The 15,730-nt window shown below is 44.8% G+C and overlaps 2 protein-coding genes across 3 annotated transcripts in view; one reads left to right on the top strand and one right to left on the bottom strand.

Annotated features, from left to right (window-relative positions):
- ZMPSTE24 (zinc metallopeptidase STE24) overlaps window positions 1-9,491 on the top strand; it is a 50,379-nt gene extending 40,888 nt beyond the window's left edge. Inside the window, exons 8-10 of one of the 2 annotated variants that reach the window (XM_033226962.1) lie at window positions 739-843; window positions 6,185-6,328; window positions 7,784-9,491. In XM_033226962.1, coding sequence (XP_033082853.1) covers window positions 739-843; window positions 6,185-6,328; window positions 7,784-8,008 — 474 coding nt within the window. In that variant the 3' untranslated portion in view covers window positions 8,009-9,491. The remainder of the gene's footprint in view (window positions 1-738; window positions 844-6,184; window positions 6,329-7,783) is intronic. The other variant, XM_033226963.1, reaches the window with a different exon arrangement.
- Window positions 9,492-14,464: 4,973 nt separating this feature from the next.
- Window positions 14,465-15,646, bottom strand: LOC117092797. The gene has a single exon (XM_033226960.1). The coding sequence runs from the start codon at window positions 15,511-15,513 to the stop codon at window positions 14,851-14,853; it is 663 nt and encodes a 220-aa protein (XP_033082851.1). The 5' UTR covers window positions 15,514-15,646; the 3' UTR covers window positions 14,465-14,850.
- Between the last annotated feature and the right edge of the window lie 84 nt (window positions 15,647-15,730).

Here is a 15,730-nt window from a genome sequence, read left to right as displayed (position 1 = left end):
ACCTCCGCCTCCCAAGTTCAAGCAATTCTCCTGCCTCGGCCTCCAGAGCAGCTGTGATTATAGGTGCCTGCCACCATACCCGGCTAATTTTTTGTGTTTTAGTAGAGACAAGGTGTCACCATGTTGGTCAGTCTGGTCTCGAACTCCTGACCTCGTGATCCACCCACCCTGACCTCTCCAAGTGCTGGGATTGCAGGCATGAGCCCACCATGCCCAGCAACATTTTGTATTTTTAGTAGAGATGGGATTTCGCTATGTTGGCCAGGCCAGTCTAGAACTCCTGGCCTCAAGTTATCTGCCTGCCTCGGTCTCCCAAAGTGTTGGTACTGCAGGCATGAGCCACTGCAATTGGCCCTAATCTTTGAAAACAAAATTTCTAATGGTTTTATAATACAGTGTGACTGTCATATAACTTTATCATGATTTATTTAGCTATTGTCCCATTGATAAAGATTTCTATTTCTTCCAGTTTTTTTTTTTTTTTTTCTCCCTAATCTAAGTTAGTCTAGACTGTAAGCTTTATGTAGTCTGGGAATGTCCATCTTATTTGTCATTCTGTCTTCAATGCTTAGTGCACTGTCTCATGTGGAGCAGTGGTTCAGGGAATGTTTTGTTGAGACAACAGTTTTGAACAAAACATTATTTCTTTAAGTTAAAATCTATGAAGGGCTATTACTGGGTTGAAAGATAAAACTTTTTAAAGGTTCTCAATAATTTATTTTTCATTTTTTTTTTCAGAATAAGAAACAAGGATGTAAAAATGAGGAGGTACTTGCTGTACTAGGCCATGAACTGGGGCACTGGAAGTTGGGACATACAGTCAAAAATATCATTATTAGCCAGGTAAGTGTGGAGTGACAATTCTTTTTTTATGGCATGGTAGTCAAATTAGAACTATGGCAGGCATGAGAGGTCACATAAGAGAGGTCAAGACAGACACCACAGCCAGGCTACCTGGTTTCCCATTACAGCTCCCTGACTTAACTACCGGTGTGACCTCAGGCAAGTTCCTTAACCTCTGCTTCTGTCTCCTCATTGAATGATAATACCTCATAGGACTGGTTAAGAATTAAGTGAGTTAATACATGTAAAGATTTTAGACTAGCACCTGGAATGTGGTGAGCACTATATAAATTATTGTTACCACCACCATCATCTCCAGAGTAAGAACTTGAAAGATCAAAAGGATCAAGCTTAGATAAGTTGGACATTAAAATGCTTTTTTAAAATTAAATTAAAATATTTTTTTGAGACGGAGTCTCACTCTGTCACCCAGGCTGGAGTGCGGTGATGTGATCTCGGCTCACTGCAACCTCTGCCTCTCAGGTTCAAGTGATTCTCCTATCTCAGCCTCCTGAGTAGCTGGGACTACAGGCACCCACCACCATCCCTGGTATTTTTAGTAGACACGGGTTTCACCATGTTGGCCAGGCTGGTCTCGTACTCCTGACCTCAGGTGATGTACCCGCCTCGGCCTCCCAAAGTGCTGGGATTATAGGCGTGAACCACTCTGCCCACCCTAAAATGCTTTTTTTTTTTTTGAGACGGAGTCTCGCTCTGTCGCCCAGGCTGGAGTGCAGTGGCCGGATCTCAGCTCACTGCAAGCTCCGCCTCCCAGGTTCATGCCATTCTCCTGCCTCAGCCTCCCAAGTGGCTGGGACTACAGGCGCCCGGCACCTCACCCGGCTAGTTTTTTGTATTTTTTAGTAGAGATGGGGTTTCACCGTGTTCGCCAGGATGATCTCGATCTCCTGACCTCGTGATCCACCTGTCTCGGCCTCCCAAAGTGCTGGGATTACAGGCTTGAGCCACTGCGCCCGGCGCTTTTTTTTTTTTTTTGAGATGGAGTTTCACTCTTGTTGTCCAAGCTGGAGTGCAATGGCGCGATCTCAGCTTACTGCAGCCTCTGCCTCTCGGGTTCAAGCAATTCCCCTGCCTCAGCCTCCTGAGTAGCTGGGATTACAGGCACGCACCACCACACCGGACTAATTTTTTTTTGTATTTTTAGTAGAAACACGGTTTCTCCACATGAGCCAGGGTGGTCTCGAACTCCTGACCTCAGCTGATCTGCCCGCCTCAGCCTCCCAAAGTGCTGGGATTACAGGCATGAGCCACCACGCCCAGTCTAAAACATTTTTTTCATTTAAAAGTTATTATTGCCAGGCGTGCTGGCTCACGCCTGTAATCCCAGCACTTTGGGAGGCCGAGATGGTGGATTACTTGAGATGAGGAGGTCGAGGCCAGCCTGGCCAACATAGTGAAGCCCCATCTCTACTAAAAATACAAAAATTAGCAGGCCTGGTGGCACGCCTGTAATCCCAGCTACTCGGGAGGCTGAGGCAGAATTGCTTCAACCCAGGAGGCAGAGGTTGCAGTGAGCTGAGATCATCCCAGTGCACTCCAGCCTGGGTGACAGAGCGAGACTCCGTCTCAAAAAAAAAAGTTATATATTCATTGGAAATTGCAGAAAATACAAAAAGAAAGCAATTCCAATAATGTTCCTCCTCTGGGTTCTAGAACCTCTAAACCAACAGATGTTTAGACTTTGGGTGAAAAAGCACTATATCATGTTGACTAGTTCTGAGCATATGTGGTCTTAACTGAATCTTCAGTGGGTTTTCAGACCTTTAAAAAGGCTGGCTGAGCCAGGCATAGTGGCTCATGCCTGTAATCCCAATACTTTGGAAGGTTGATGAGGGAGGATCACTTGAGGCCAGGAGTTTGAGACCAGCCTAGGCAACATAGCAAGACCCCTTCTCTCCAAAAGGTTAAAAATTAGCTGGGCTTGGTGGTATGCACCTGTAGTCCCAGCTACTTGGGAGGCTGGGATGGGAGGATGGCTTGAGTCCAGGAGATCAAGGCTGTAGTGAGCCATGATCACACCACTGCACTTCCAGCCTGGGTGACAAGGAGACCCTGTCTCTAAAAAAAATTAAAATAAAAAAGCCAGCTGGTTCTGGGTGATGAATTATAAGGGAAGACTTGTGAACTCCTGTGGGCACTTTCATGTATCTTTAGGTATAGAAATGCATTCCTTGGGCCGGGCGCGGTGGCTCAAGCCTGTAATCCCAGCACTTTGGGAGGCCGAGACGGGCGGATCATGAGGTCAGGAGATCGAGACCATCCTGGCTAACACGGTGAAACCCCGTCTCTACTAAAAAATACAAAAAACTAGCCGGGCGAGGTGGCGGGCGGTCTGTAGTCCCAGCTACTCGGGAGGCTGAGACAGGAGAATGGCGGGAACCCGGGAGGCGGAGCCTGCAGTGAGCTGAGATCCGGCCACTGCACTCCAGCCTGGGCAACAGAGCAAGACTCCATCTCAAAAAAAAAAAAAAAGAAAGAAATGCATTCCTTGGCTTGAAGCTATGTTGTGTGGATACATGGCACTGAGTAAGACTAAATAAGTCCAGGTCCAAATTCAATTGAATTTTCAGTCTAATAAGGAAAATCACTGCCCCTTCCATGAGGGAAGGGTTCCAATGGAATCAGCCTACCACAGGGTGGTTGGCTGGTCCCTGAGATGTGGTACCTTATCAAGACTGGGATTGATTGCTTCTCCGGACAGACTGGACATATGTCAAGTGCCAGTGAGGAGGGTGTCTGTGTTGACTAATACGTTAACTCCATCTTTGTCACTGTGGCCACTCTATTCATAAGTCCCTTGACTATGTCATGGAGTGGCTACAGAGAAAGGCTAGCTGACCTTCACGGAGCAGGTGTCTTCCCCAGTTGACCAAGAGCCTCCTTGACTGTGGGACTCTTTGGGTGAACATAATTAACATTAGGCCACCTATAATCAAACTCTGCAGTAATTTTGGAAGTTTTGTCACATACCTCTTTGCCAAATCTCCTTGTTAGGCATCCTCTACTTTTTTCCAAGACCCTAATTATCCAGCCGAACCATTTTTTTCCCACTGCCAATGAATTAGGATATATATCCTTGCCTCAGGCTCTCTCTCCTCCCAGGCTGAGTGGACAGTGAGATATACACCTTAAAGTTCCCCTCACCGAGAGTATTTCCCTTCACTGCGGCCTTCCAAGACCATCTCTGAGTGGCTCTGTAATGCCACAGCAGTCCACTTTCATGTGGTACCAGCATATTGTGTTAAGTTATTTGTAAAATAGGCTCTGATTTTTTTCCTGTTCAACTAATTGATTATAGGAAACGGCTTATGAGCAAGGGTTGGTTGAGGGTTGTTGGTGGCAGGAGTTGGTGTACTAGAGTATGAGCCACCTGCTTATTTAACTTACTGGTGCCTTCATAACTGGCTTCATTTCCACTCTTATATCTGTCACTTATGCTTGATGATGAAGTGTTTCTGGGCATACCAGTTTCCTGGCGAGGCAGATTAACAGCATCCAGTTCAGGAGGAATAGTTCAGGTTGCAGGATCATGGTATCCCATGACCAGGAATTCAGTATGTAGCAGGGCCCAGTAGCAAACCAAAAGTTATTTTTCAAAAGGACAATGGTTACTTGACAAAAGTAGATGTATAGATGATAAGTGTAGGAGACTTCACTGAGTTTTCAGTTGGAGCTTGTCGTATTGGATCCACTGAGTGATAAGGATGAGGGCGAAGCTGCTTGTCCTTTGTCCTGGGGCAGCTGGTGAGCCTTCTTATGCTCCGAGCCCCATTCTAAGCTGACAGCTTCTTGAGTTGTCTTGTAAATGGTTTGGAGCAACACACTTAAATAAGGTCCATGTGGCCTCCAAGATCCTAATTTGCTACAGAAAAAGAATGTTGTGTGTTCTCCAACCTGACTCCAAGAGGTTGTATTTTGGTATAGATTTTTTATTTTTTTCCCCGCTCATTTATTGTTCAAGATGGATCTACTTTCTCCCCTGACCTTTCTAACTATTTGGTACAGCTCCAGTGGGCCTAGAGAGGATTCAAGGGAAGCCTGTTGCTTTGGAGCCTCCACTTCAAAGTCAGGTGGGAGATGTTGTATCTGATTACAGTCTTATAAAACAAGGCCAGAATCCATTCTAGCACTTCACCCTTTACAGAGAGAAAATATCCGCGGCCGGGCGCGGTGGCTCAAGCCTGTTATCCCAGCATTTTGGGAGGTCGAGACGGGCGGATCACGAGGTCAGGAGATCGAGACCATCCTGGCTAACACGGTGAAACCCCGTCTCTACTAAAAAATACAAAAAACTAACAGGGCAACGTGGCGGGCGCCTGTAGTCCCAGCTACTTGGGAGGCTGAGGCAGGAGAATGGCGTGAACTCAGGAGGCGGGGCTTGCAGTGAGCTGAGATCCGGCCATTGCACTCCAGCCTGGGCGGCAGAGCGAGACTCCATCTCAAAAAAAAAAAAAAAAGAAAATATCCCATTGCTATTGACCACTTCAAACCCTCAATGATAGGAGGCTCAACTGAAGCTTGCCCTTATAGAAAATGATACAGTTTATACATTTGGGAACATTTTGTTTTACTTTTGAAATAAAAGTGAAACTAAAAACTACTGGCAGGGCAGGATGGCTCATGCCTGTAATCCCAGCACTTTGGGAGGCTGAGGTGGGCAGATCACCTGAGGTCAGGAGTTAAAGACCAGCCTGGCCAAAATGGTGAAATCTCGTCTCTACTAAAAATATAGAAAAATTAGCTGAGCATGGTGGCAGGCGCCTGTAATCCCAGCTACTTGGGAGGCTGAGACTGGAGAATTGCTCAAACCCAGGAGGCAGTGGTTGCAATAAGCAGAGATTGTGCCACTGTAATCCAGCCTGGGCAACAGAGTGAGACTGGGTCTCAAAAAAATAAAAATAAATAAAACTACTTAAATAATTTGTTCTGTGATTACACTGATACCTTTCTTAAAATCACACTATGATTTCTTTTTTGTTGTCATTTTTTTGAGACAGAGTCTCGCTCTGTTGCCCAGGCTGGAGTGCAGTGGCACGATCTCAGCTCACTGCAAGCTCCGCCTCCCGGGTTCAAGCCATTCTCCAGCCTCAGCCTTCCGAGTAGCTGGGACTACAGGCACCCGCCACCATGCCTAGCTAATTTGTTTGTATTTTTAGTAGAGACGGTGTTTCACCGTGTTAGCCAGGGTGGTCTTGATCTCCTGACCTTGTGATCCACCATGCCCGACCACACTTTGATTTCTTATACTTTATGGATGCTACTGATCCCATAGTGAAATCAGCTTGGTAATAACTTAGAAATTTCATGTCCTTCTTTCTAGATGAATTCTTTCCTGTGTTTTTTTTTATTTGCTGTATTAATTGGTCGAAAGGAGCTTTTTGCTGCATTTGGTTTTTATGATAGCCAACCCACTCTAATTGGACTATTGATCATCTTCCAGTTTATTTTTTCACCTTACAATGAGGTAATGTATGATCTTTAAAATTATCACACATACGCTCTTACCTGCTTCAAATCTAGAGCTTTCAGGATAGTGGAAAAGGAACTAGAACAGTACAGTTTTAACAAATAGATGAAACAAAGTCTTTTAGTCCCCTGATTTACTGGTCAGTATGACAAAGTAGCAGAAAAATTCAAGCCCAAATAAATAAACGCTTGCATACTCTTAGGAAAATGTAAGTAGAAAATTAGACTTCAGTGGTGAACACCTAAAAGGACTCAGTGGGTGGAGATTAACCATTGGAATGTTGTGTCCTAGGCCACATATTCACCAGTGCTTGGGTAAAAATCTTACGTGTGTGAGGGGACAAAGCAAACACTAATTGAGTCTGTGTACGGCTCAGTAAGGGAGGCTTAGTGACTGTTCCTCTGCTCCATGACCACCTGCCTCCATATAGCCTGAGGGATCCACCCAAACCCACAGAATCAAAATTGGGTATTTTGTGGTAAATGAAACTGAAGAACATTGCTCTGTGTTAGCTCATTAGGAGTATTCCGTGTGAGTGATAATACATAGGTTAGTGAGACTATATAACAAACCTGACAGTGGCAACATTTCATCATGTTTGGTAAGGCTTCCAAATTACGCTAAGAAATAATATCGAAGATCTTGAGGTATCTCCATTCAGAAGAATTCTTTCTTGGGATAGATTGCAGAGTTAAGTTAAGATGAGCTAAATGAATCATATTTTTCTATTATGTATGGTGGGGACACCAAGAAAGAAAAATGGAGGGGCATAGATCATATTCATATAACATTGTCCGCATAAACAAAATAAATTTTGCAGAGGACTGAGATGTATTATCTTTAAACTCTTTTTTTTTTTTTTTTTAAAGATGGAGTCTCACTCTGTCTTCCAGGCTGGAGTGCAGGGGTGTCATCTTGGCTTACTGCAACCTCCCCCTCCCGGGTTCAAGCAATTCTCCTGCCTCAGCCTCCTGAATAGCTGGGATTCCAGGCGCCCATCACCAAGCTTGGCTAATTTTTGTATTTTTACTAGAAACGGGGTTTCACCATATTGGCCAGGTTGGTCTCGAACTCCTGACCTCAGGTGATCTGCCTGCCTCAGCTTCCCAAAGTGCTGGGATTACAGGTGTGAGCCACCTCACCCGGCCTGAGCATGACTTTTGAGTCTCATGTCAGCACTCAAAAGTTTCAGATTTTGGAACATTTCAGATGTCAAGTTTTTGGTTAGGGATGTTTAACTTGTGTATGTGTTTCTGGCCTGTTTGCTTGGGGGAAAATAAGGCTTAATTTATAATTTCCTCACCCTAGGTCCCCTAAATATTAGTGATCTTTCTTTTGTCCTGCCATTCCTCTTATCCCAAGCCAAACTTGCTCTATAGTCTCAGCTCATGGAACCTTCAGTAACAACAAAGAGGTGGACAGTGGCTAAAACCCTTTCATTTACTTTTTCAGGTTCTTTCTTTTTGCCTAACAGTCCTAAGCCGCAGATTTGAGTTTCAAGCTGATGCATTTGCCAAGAAACTTGGGAAGGCTAAAGACTTATATTCTGCTTTAATCAAACTTAACAAAGATAACTTGGGATTCCCTGTTTCTGACTGGTTGTTCTCAATGTGGCATTATTCTCATCCTCCACTGCTAGAGAGACTTCAAGCTTTGAAAAGTATGAAGCAACACTGAGATGCCCAGGGTCTGTGACTGAAGACATTCTGATTATTTCTGTCCTGGCAGCATGTTCCAGCTCTTGATGTTTTTAAACTTTTTTTTAAAAGAAAAATTAAGTACAGAAAAGCCCAGATTTAAATACGTTTAATATGTCATTTCAAAAATGATTTTAATACTTCATTTCTTAAAGAAAACACCGAATGAATTTTGAAGCTTAATGTTCTTAAAGGCATAGTTTTATCTTTGACATCTAATTTACCATCAAGTTGTAAAATTGTTTGGAAAAATACAGAACTTGTTTTATTTATATACTTACATGGAAACTGCATGTGAGGTGTTTGAGGGCATATGTTTGAAAGAGGGAGCACCACCTCGGGAATCCTTTCTGTGAGGCGGAATCCGTGGTCCTGAATCATTGTGCTCGTACCTAAGTTGAAATCTGGTCTTACTTTCATGCTGTTATGATTTCATCTGGTGAATCAGTGTTTTAAATAAGAAAGGTAATAGTTGGTAAGGCCAATATTATTTAAATGAAAGTAGTTAGAAAAATGCTCTCCTACCAAATTTTAAATTTCTCTCTTCCCTCTCTTGCTACACACTGATCAAGAGTTTCTCATAGTGCTTTGAAGTTAGAAATTATGTATAGGATATTTTAAATCATTGAGTTTTGTGTTTTGTTTGTTTTCGTTTTTTGGAAAATCTCTGTCTTTATCTTTTTTTCCCACATGGTAAATATGATCCCATTGGGGGTAAATTGTAGCTTTTTCTCATTCATGCAGTAAATAATACATCCTTTCACTTAGCAGAGATGGCCATATTAAACACGTTTTGCTATGTTAAAAATGGCAGAACATGAAAGACAAATTAAAAATAACATTTTTTAAGTGACATAAGGGTGAAATGAATCTCTATGACATTTCGGGAAAAAATATAGTTTTCTATCTCTTTCAAGGGCAGAAGAGTTTTCATTTTTATTTTTGTAATTTTATCTGTAAGTCATAAGTACTGCTTAATCAGGCCTGATTCTACTTTTGAAAATTACAGTTCTGGAAATGCAGATGTTTACTTTGAAAACAAATGTCATGAAAGATTTCCAGTTTTTAAAGCTGTATGTTTCACTGCTTCATATCTCTGTCCACTTTCTGAATGAGAACTTAGTTTGTGCCTACAGCTGTCACTCACTGATAATGCTTACCTTCTGGGCAGTTATTCCAAAGTGGGATCGACTGTGCGCCTTTGGTATCTGACCATAAAGTCTTTTGTTCCACTGACATTTGGGTGATGTCTTCACATGGAAATATAATAAAAGTAAAAATCTAGTTTAGTACTGCATTATTTATTTTCCTGAGGCTAAAGAGGAGCAGTCCTATGCCTTTTATTCAGCATCCTTTATCTGTGACTTCATGCTCTGATAACTGCCTTTCCTTCCTTCTGTGCCTTTGAATACAAATTTCAGTTCTGCAAAAGTTAAACATTAAACATTGACAATGCAAATGTATGTACTTTGTCTTTAGTTTGATATTTGTGTATCATTTGTTTAATTTGTGTATCGTTTGTTACCTGAACGTATGTTTATTACCCAAGAGGAACTGGGTGCTAGCAATGAAGAGGGGAATGAAGAAATAGCCCTAATGATGAGTGGTGTCAGCACCACCTAATGATGAGTGTCAGCACCACCACTCATCATTAGGCTTTTTTTTTTTTTTTCTGAGACGGAGTCTCGCTCTGTCGCCCAGGCTGGAGTGCAGTGGCCGGATCTCAGCTCACTGCAAGCTCCGCCTCCCGGGTTCGCGCCATTCTCCTGCCTCAGCCTCCCGAGTAGCTGGGACTACAGGCGCCCGCCACCTCGCCTGGCTAATTTTTTGTATTTTTAGTAGAGACGGGGTTTCACCGTGGTAGCCAGGATGGTCTCGATCTGACCTCGTGATCCGCCCGTCTCGGCCTCCCAAAGTGCTGGGATTATAGGCTTGAGCCACCGCGCCCGGCCCATTAGGCTTTACATAGAGTCTCTTCAGTGGCTTCCTCCTCCTCTGCTCCAGAGTATCACCACTTCTTGCAGATATTTCCTTGGAAGCTTCATTTGGAACCATTCCTTCTCCATTTTTATAACCTCAAATTGTTGGGCCTGCCTGGTCTGCTCCAGCTGCCTCTTTGGTTTTCCTTACATATGGTGGCAGTAATTAGCTTTTAAATATGTGAGTGACTTAGTCACCCACACTTTATGTATGGCAGAGGCATAGGGATGGCCAAAAGGGTACTGGTAGGTTCCTGAGATATTGACCAGTCACTGGTGGGTTCCGGAGATATTGACCAATCAAAGGAAGAGTAGATAGGCCCACCAAAAAAGGAAGAGATGGCACTTTGCACCCTAAGACTTGGTGGATGTGCAGCAGGGGCAAAATTGAGTAGGTCAGAGCCTTGGGTAAAATGGCACAACTCCAGCAGAGTTAAGCTCTGAATCTAAGGTAGAATCTCTGTTGTGTGTATATACTGGCTTTATCTGAGTTGGTCCTTTGCTGAGGTCTGAGAACTGCTTGTAAATTCTGCCTCTGTTTGGGATAGGAGAATTCCCAGGATCAGTTCAGTGGTTTTAGAACCAAATGAGGGTCCCAACTTGCCCTTATGCTTTATATGCTTATTGTTACCGCTGATCCTACATGTAATATTCCCTCCCTAGGCTCCCTAGGAAACCTTCTACTTGGTCTTTTTTTTTTTGAGAAGGAATTTCTCTCGTTGCCCAGGCTGGAGTGCAATGCCCCGATCTCAGCTCACCACAACCTCCGCCTCCTGGGTTCGAGCGATTCTCCTGCCTCAACCTCCTGAGTAGCTGGGATTACAGGCTTGCGCCACCACGCCTGGCTAATTTTTTGTATTTTTAGTAGAGGTGGGATTTCACCATGTTACCCAGGCTGGAGTGCAGTGGTGTGATCTCGGCTTGCTGCAACCTCCACCACCTAGGTTCAAGAGATTCTCCTGCTTTTCAGCCTCCTGAGTAGCTGGGATTACAGGCATGTGAGCCACCACACCAGCTAATTTTTGTATTTTTTTCTTTTCTTTTCTTTTTCTTTTTTTTTTTTAACTCTGTTACCCAGGCTTGAGTGCAATGGTGCGATCTCGGCTCACTGCCACCTCCGCCTCCCAGGTTCAAGTGATTCTCCTGCTTCAGCCTCCTGAGTAACTGAGATTATAGGCATGGGCCAGCACGCCTGGCTAATTTTTGTATTTTTAGTAGAGACGGGATTTCTCCATGTTGGCCAGGCTGGTCTCGAACTCCTGACCTCAGGTGATCCACCTGCCTTGTCCTCCCAAAGTGCTGGGATTGTGGGGTGAGCCACCGTACTCAGCAAATTTTTGCATTTTTAGTAGAGATGGGGTTACGCCATGTTAGCCAGGCTGGTCTCGAGCTCCTGACCTTGTGATCTGCCCTCCCCAGCCTCCCAAAATGCTGGGGTTACAGGTTTGAGTCACCGCACCTGGCCATGTTCTTATAGACTTTCTATATCTTTGATGGTTTTGAGTATTCTGCCATCATTAGCAGAAAGCTAACGTACCACTTAAGGGCCTTACGTTCTCTCCTAAGAGCAAAACAAAGAAAATTACAGATAATTTGTAATCCAAAACTTTTATCCAGAAACTTTTAAGACCACAGTGATGTAACTTGAACAATGTGTGTCAGGCTGAGTACAGCTTGGTGGGAAGGCAAATATAATCCATCACGGAATAGGATAGTCCCATTTAGACAATATGGATAAGGAAACCTTTGGCTCTTCCCTGTTATCCAGGATGATTTCCAGGGAGGAGGATTTCCTAAACAGTTTGACTAGAAACAGCTAAGAAGATACTTCTGTGTGTTCTAAAAACCCGTGATCAGGAAGCAGATTAGCCTTACTCTGCCCTTGGCTGAGTCAGAGCTTCCCTCTGGCTCTCTGGATGACGGTCAATAACAGGTAAAGTATTAGGATTAAGCCTTGGGCTCTCTAATCCAACGTGCCACTTACTAGTAAGACTTTGGGTAAGAAATTTGACCAAGACTGTATTTCTCCATCTGTCCCCACTCTATCAAGCACTGCTCTAGGTGCTGGGGAATACATAGTAAACAAAAGGTACAAAAATCCTCCACCTCTTGGAGTTTACATTCTAGTATGGGGGAGGCAGACAACTAAAATTTTATGTATATGGTGATACATGTTTTAGAAGAAAAAGGGGGAGGCTGAGGTATTTGGGTGGGGGTGGGAGCTGTAATTTTATTTTACTGTTTTTTTGTGTGTGTGATAGAGTTTCACTCTGTCGTCTAGGCTGGAGTGCAGTGGCACAATCTCGGCTCACTGCAACCTCCGCCTCCCAGGTTCAAGCAATTCTCCTGCCTCAGCCTCCCAAGTAGCTGGGATTACAGGCATCTACCACCACACCCGGCTAATTTTTGTGTTTTTAGTAGAGATGGGGTTTCACCGTGTTGGCCAGGCTGGTCTTGAACTCCTGACCTCAAGTGATCCACCCGCCTTGGCCTCCCAAAGTTCTGGGATTACAGGCATAAGCCACCATGCCTGGCCAGCAATTTTAAATAGGGTGGTCACAAAAAGGCATCACTGAAGGTCATGTTTGAACCAAGACCTGAAGGAAATGAAGAGTGAGGTGTTCTAGGGAGGTGTCTGAGGGAAGAGCATCCCAGACGCTAGATTTTGCAGGGCCTTGTAGGCCATTGTAAGAATTCAGGCTTTTCCTTGAGTGTGGTAGGAAGCCATTGCAGAGTTTTAGGCTAAGGAGTGACATGATCTGAATTTTTAATAGGACCACTCTGGCTTCTATGTTGAGGAGCAAAGGTTGAAGCAGGGGACTAGTTGGGAGATGCTTGCAGTCCTTCTTGCAAGAAATAATGGTGCTAGACTGGAGTGGTAGTCAGGAGGTGGTAAGTGGCTGGATTCTGGATATATTTTTAAGACTGAGCCAACAGGATGTGCCGATGGATCAGATGTGGGGTCTAAGAGATAAAGTGGGAGTGGAGGATGACTCCAGTGTACTTGGCTTAAGTAACTGAAAGGATGGAGTTGCCCTTGGGCGAGATGGGAAAGATCGCAGGAAGGGGGATTCTGGAGGGGAAGATCAGGAATTGTTTTGGACATGTTAAATTTGAGATACCCATCAGACATTGAAGGGGAGATGTTGAGTAGGCAGTTGGGTCAATGGATCAAGTTAAGCAGTGAGATCTGGATTGGGGATGTATAGATAGAGTTGAAGCCATGAAACTGAATGAGATAGGAGAGGAGCCAGAGAAAAAGATGTGGTCCAAGGACCAAGTGACTTTCAGATACTGGAGAGATGAGAAATCAGCACAGGAATCTGAGAACAGTGCAGTGAGCTAAAAGCCAAAGTGAGACCAACCCTTCCCATAAAAGGGAGCAAAAATTTGGGATAGTATCTACAGGTGGGATTGAGACAGAGATTTTATTTTTTAACATGACAAATGGGGTAATACCCACTTTACAGGGCTGTGGTAGGGATAGAATGAGATAATGTTTGCAGACGCTTAGCACAGTATCTAATAATATAACAGCTCAACAATTGATACTTGGTGATATAATAATTCACCCTAATTGCTATGATGTAAATAAGCACAAAATTAAAATGTTTCTGGGCTGGGTGCGGTGGCTCACGCCTGTAATCCCAGCACTTTGGGAGGCCAAGGCGGGTGGATCACGAGGTCAGGAGATCGAGACCATCCTGGCTAACATGGTGAAACCCCGTGTCTACTAAAAATACAAAAAAATTAGCCAGGCCTGGTGGCGGGCACCTGTAGTCCCAGCTACTTGGGAGGCTGAGGCAGGAGAATCACTTGAACCCGGAAGGTGGAGGTTGCAACGAGCCGAGATCGTGCCACTGCACTCCAGCCTGGGTGACAGAGTGAGCCTCTGTCTCAAAAACAACAACAAAAAAGGTTCTAACCCAGCTGGCCTTTAGGGTGAGGAGAGGATAGCCAGAGATCAAGTTTGAAAGAGGAGTCAGCAGCTGCAGGTGTGGGATTCTCCTCGCAGGCTGCATTCTAGAGGTGCAGTTTGGTGTTGAACCTTTGCCAAGGAGCCAGGCTGTCTTGGTGCAATGCCCTTTCTGTTAAGCTTCTAAATCCTCTTTTCCTAATTGTAAACGGGGGAACTGAGTTCCCACCTTTTTTTTTTTTTTTTTTGCATCACACTGTTGCCTCCCAAGATTCAGCTGTCAAAGGGCAGGTCCCTGTTCTCAGTAGGTGAGGGAATAAGACTTGGACACTGGGCCATCTCAGAACACATTTCAGCCGCACACAAGAGATCTGGAGACCCGATCCCTTTCTTCCTGGTTTGATGATTGGTGGGGTCTTCCTCTGAGCATCCTGAACATATTCATTTAATAAGTATTTATTGAGCACCTGCTGTGTGCCAGGCAGCGTTTGATGTGCTGCAGAATAGAACAGCGAATAAGAGACAAAAGTTTCCACCCTCGTGGAGCTTATATTCTAGTGCTTTATGTTGAACAGTGCTAAGTGTGAAAGAGAAATAATAAAGCAGAATAGTGTTATGGAATATCAGGGTAAGGATGAGGTCAGTTTTGAATAAAGACCTGAAGCAAGGTCACTGGCAGTGATATTTTGGGGAAGAACATTCCAAGCGGAGGTCATGGCTTATGTGTGGTGCACGTGTTAGAGGAATAGCATAGGCTGGTATCGCTGCAGTGGAATGTACCAGAGTCCAAGCATGGAGGTGAGTTTAGAAAGGCATATAGGAGATTCGTAGATCACAGCAAAAGGTCTGAGTGAAATTCACCCACCAGGGAGTCTTACATAGGCAACCAACCACTGGTCCTTAGGAATTAGCCCCCTTTCAGCCCCTTCAAATTGCTGTCAGAAGGAATGAGGTGTAACTGCATGAGATTTGTGAATCATCAGCCTCTCTGTGGTGCTGAAACCCTCCAGTGGACCATCTCTGGGAATGTTCCAGAGAGGGATAAGGAAAGGGCCCCAGGAAAGGTGCATGAAGAGACTTCAAGGAGTAGAGTGGCCCTCTAAACCTAAGGTTCCAGGCACTCGGAGCAAGTAAGGGATCCAGCCCAGGGAAGGGAGAACCCTCCTCCCCACCAGGTATGTAATACCTGAGAGCCTGCCCAAGGCTTGGCTTTAGCTGCCTCCTGCAGCTGGCATCCTCTCCCTTCCTCCTCTGTGCTCTGCATTCCAGTAGGTACTTGGTGGCTACGGTAGCAGCGTGGCCTTCTCTGGGGACTGAGATGCTGTAACTCGGGAACTGCCCAAGCACGGAGGGTGAAGCCACATCAGTGGCCCTCAGTTTAACCCCACTGTGTTCCTCCTGTGTCCCTGGATTGGGGTAGGGGGGCTGAGATGTCACTAGTGGTAAATGTGTGTTGAGGGGAGGAGGGAGGAGGGAAGATGGGCTAGTGGAGGGTAGGGGGGAGAAGAAGGAGGAGGGCAAGGATGCATCAGCATAGAGGGCACTTGGAGCCAAGTTTATGGGAAGGTGGGAGGGCCTAGGCTTCCGCATATGCTTGGACTTCAGGCTGGAGTCCCCGAGCCTCAGCCCCTTCCCCTCCTCTTCCTCCTTGAAGGCCTACAGAGCTATGGGCTGAGAACCCCCAGGTGGTACAGATCAGATCTGAGCCAGTCTCTCCTGGACTTTTTTCATCCAAGTCCATATCTGTTTTTCTCATGAACCTGGAAACCCTTTGAAGGCAAGAACAAGGTCCTCCAATCTTTCACTA

The sequence above is a fragment of the Trachypithecus francoisi genome, unplaced genomic scaffold (assembly GCF_009764315.1).
Source record: "Trachypithecus francoisi isolate TF-2019V2 unplaced genomic scaffold, Tfra_2.0 Lachesis_group12, whole genome shotgun sequence".
Taxonomy (NCBI): Eukaryota; Metazoa; Chordata; class Mammalia; order Primates; family Cercopithecidae; genus Trachypithecus; species Trachypithecus francoisi.
The sequence above is the reverse complement of the archived record's forward strand: the minus strand, read 5'-3'. Positions and strand labels throughout refer to the sequence as shown.